General features: G+C 38.3%; 1 protein-coding gene across 1 annotated transcript; it reads left to right on the top strand.

Moving 5' to 3' along the window:
- Positions 1-389: 389 nt before the first annotated feature.
- LOC128187119 (F-box only protein 39-like) lies at positions 390-2,791 on the top strand. The gene is made up of 3 exons (XM_052857329.1): positions 390-1,687; positions 2,239-2,397; positions 2,610-2,791. Exons 1-3 carry the CDS (start codon positions 685-687, stop codon positions 2,789-2,791), a joined length of 1,344 nt encoding a protein of 447 aa, XP_052713289.1. The 5' UTR covers positions 390-684.
- Positions 2,792-2,811: the final 20 nt, after the last annotated feature.

Genomic DNA, 2,811 nt, shown 5'->3' with positions numbered 1-2,811 from the left:
ACAATATGATGTAACTTGCATAAAAAAAAATTGTTATGAAAATAAATGAGTCTTCTATTTTGCTTTTAAATATAATGATGATAATTACCGAAACAAAAACTTCAATAACGATTTTTCCTGATGAAATTTGTATTGAAAAAAATGTATCCAGAGCTTTTCATATGCGTCTAGCATTTTTGTAATCAATTAAAATTTAGTTTATTTCACTATATAGAGAACAAAGATTAATTTATCCCTTTTTATGTTTAATTAAATATCATATCAATGCTAGAAATCTTGCATCTTATTTAGTTGCATCACCCCTTTATTCTTGAAATACTAATGTTTTTAAACAACAAAACAAATAAAATATTATTTCATTAGTTTATTTAATAATATAATATGCGGTTGTATTTTACATTCAAGAAAAAATGACATTGACCTATGGTATAAACTGAGAAAGCAACACGGAAGTCAACTGGTTTACGTAACTTGTGGGTTTGATGACGCTGTTTCCGTCAGTAAATGGACATCCTGAAAATATTACAGTTATTAACCCATGATCTAAAATTCATTCACATTTTTATTTGACAATGTTAAGGTTAGCATGTTTGAAACTCGCGAGTTTTTTGAGTATGCAAAAAAAAAAACGTGTACGTCGTTACGTAGACACGTAATCCCATAGTAACGTCGCAGAATTACAACATGGCCACCGTGAACTCCTCGGATTGGAACGTTGTACCGGACTTGGTTCTTTTGAACGTATTTTTTCAACTTGAAGATGAAGATCGTCTGTCCATGGCATTGGTTTGTAAGAACTGGTACCGACTCTTTCAAAGTCCGCAGCTCTGGCGGAACAGACGAGTGATTTTCAGCACCGAAAAACCTTATACAACAGCGACAAACTCCTTGGGGTTTTTGAAAACATTTGGTAAAAACATTAGGGTCCTCACAGTTGGCTTTGCAATGCCAAACTTTCGGAATGCCAAACAAATTTCAAAGGCTGTAGAATTTTATTTCAACAAAGCTACCAATATACCCGACCTACGACTCAAGGAATTTACGTTACAGAACGCGAACATGGAGTTGTACTGGCATTTCATTCTGTCGAGGAAACGGATAATATCGTCACTGTGCAGGTTTTTGAGAAGGCTTCATGAATTGACGTTGATAAACTTGATTGCCGCCAAAATGTCGCTCACTGATGGGTGTCGGGTTTTGGAATCGCTGGGGCGGGGCCAAGCCTCCAAGACCCTTCAAACAGTGTTCATTGAGGACATGTTCCAAGCTTACATCTCCCCCAACAAACACAAGCGGTATACTCAGGCTATGTCCAAATTCAAGAGTATTTCGTGGATCTATACCAATTACGATACAATTAATGCTCAAATTATGAAAAACATAGCGAACTGCATGGGGGAGCAATTTCAGAAATTAACTTTGACCATTGATTGTGATGTTAGTTCCAATATCATAAGAAGTGAGGACTGGAGCAATTTCGCCGAACATTGTCCGAACGCCGAGGTTGTAGTGTACATTTATGCATCGGCATTTAAACAAGACGTTCCGTCCATTCTTGTGCCTGGTATTCCACTGAAGGAAATTGACATAGTCTCCTGGCCGTCCGTTGACAGCGCGCGGAGAGCGTTAGAATCCAACATTTCATCCACTCTATGTCACGTTGCGCTGACGTATAGCAATCGTATAGGTATTTGTTTGGTTAAAAATACCATCAATGTCTATTTCCCCTAACACGGTCGATCTTATATTTTATGTGTCCATTAAGAAAAAGGGTAAATTATCTTTTTGACCCGGGGGGGGGGGGGGGGGTGTCATACCTTCTCTGATTTAATGAGGAGGAGTACCGGCACCCCACTAATTTTGGAAAACAATTTTTTTCTACAAGAACGCTTTTACCATCTCAACTTATAATGTTTAATTGTGAATATAAATGTAACCATATTTAAGAAAGTTTTCAAATTTTCGCCATAAAATCAGTCAGACTTACAGTCTCTTAAACGGTCTGAGCGACATTGTAAAATTAATGTTAGACAACGAAAGCGTAAGATAGTGAAAGTTAATAAAAAGATAAATGACTTTTTTCTCAAAGTCTTTTTCCACAGGCTAGACCGGATTTTAATCACTTGTAAATTAAATACAAGAAATTTAGACGTCACGTAAGGTATGGCGGAGATACTTTTACAATATCATAAACAGAAAAGTTTGACTTTCGACTCCATCCGAATTCATTTATTCCAGAGTGTTTGACGTTGCACTTGGATCGTAACCCGCCCATTGACTCGGACCTCCTGCTCTTGCTAAGAAGCTGTAGACGCCTACAGGAACTAAATCTGTACTGCAAGCTGCAGGTGGAGACCGTCCAAATAATGTGTCAGATGCAGCAACAGCGCGCGATAGGTAATATACTCAGTCTCAATTCAAATCGAACGCTTACAACGCTGTGGTAAATGTTAATATTTTTTATTATAACGTTAAAGCATTCAGTTTTATGTGGATTGATAATTGACACCCCCCCCCCCAAAAAAGGGGGGGGGGGGTCCTGTCGTTTCTAATTTTACGAACTCTTGTCTTAACTTTTCGTATAATTTGAATAATGTTTGTTTTCTTAGATCTTCGTGCAATAACCCTAGCCATTCACGGTTTGACTGAGAGCGAATGGTCGACGCTGACGAGGATTCGCGGGGAATTAATTCAGGCGGTTAGCAGACGTAAGGATCGTCTGCTCGACGTCGGCCACGCGGGGGGCGCTGGGAATTCATCCAATCATAACCACACTTCACCAGCGGTTTAACTACAAGTGACAATCAAAAA

The sequence above is a fragment of the Crassostrea angulata genome, chromosome 6 (genome assembly GCF_025612915.1).
Source record: "Crassostrea angulata isolate pt1a10 chromosome 6, ASM2561291v2, whole genome shotgun sequence".
In the NCBI taxonomy this organism is placed as follows: Eukaryota; Metazoa; Mollusca; class Bivalvia; order Ostreida; family Ostreidae; genus Magallana; species Magallana angulata.
This window is presented reverse-complemented; position numbering and strand designations above follow the sequence as displayed.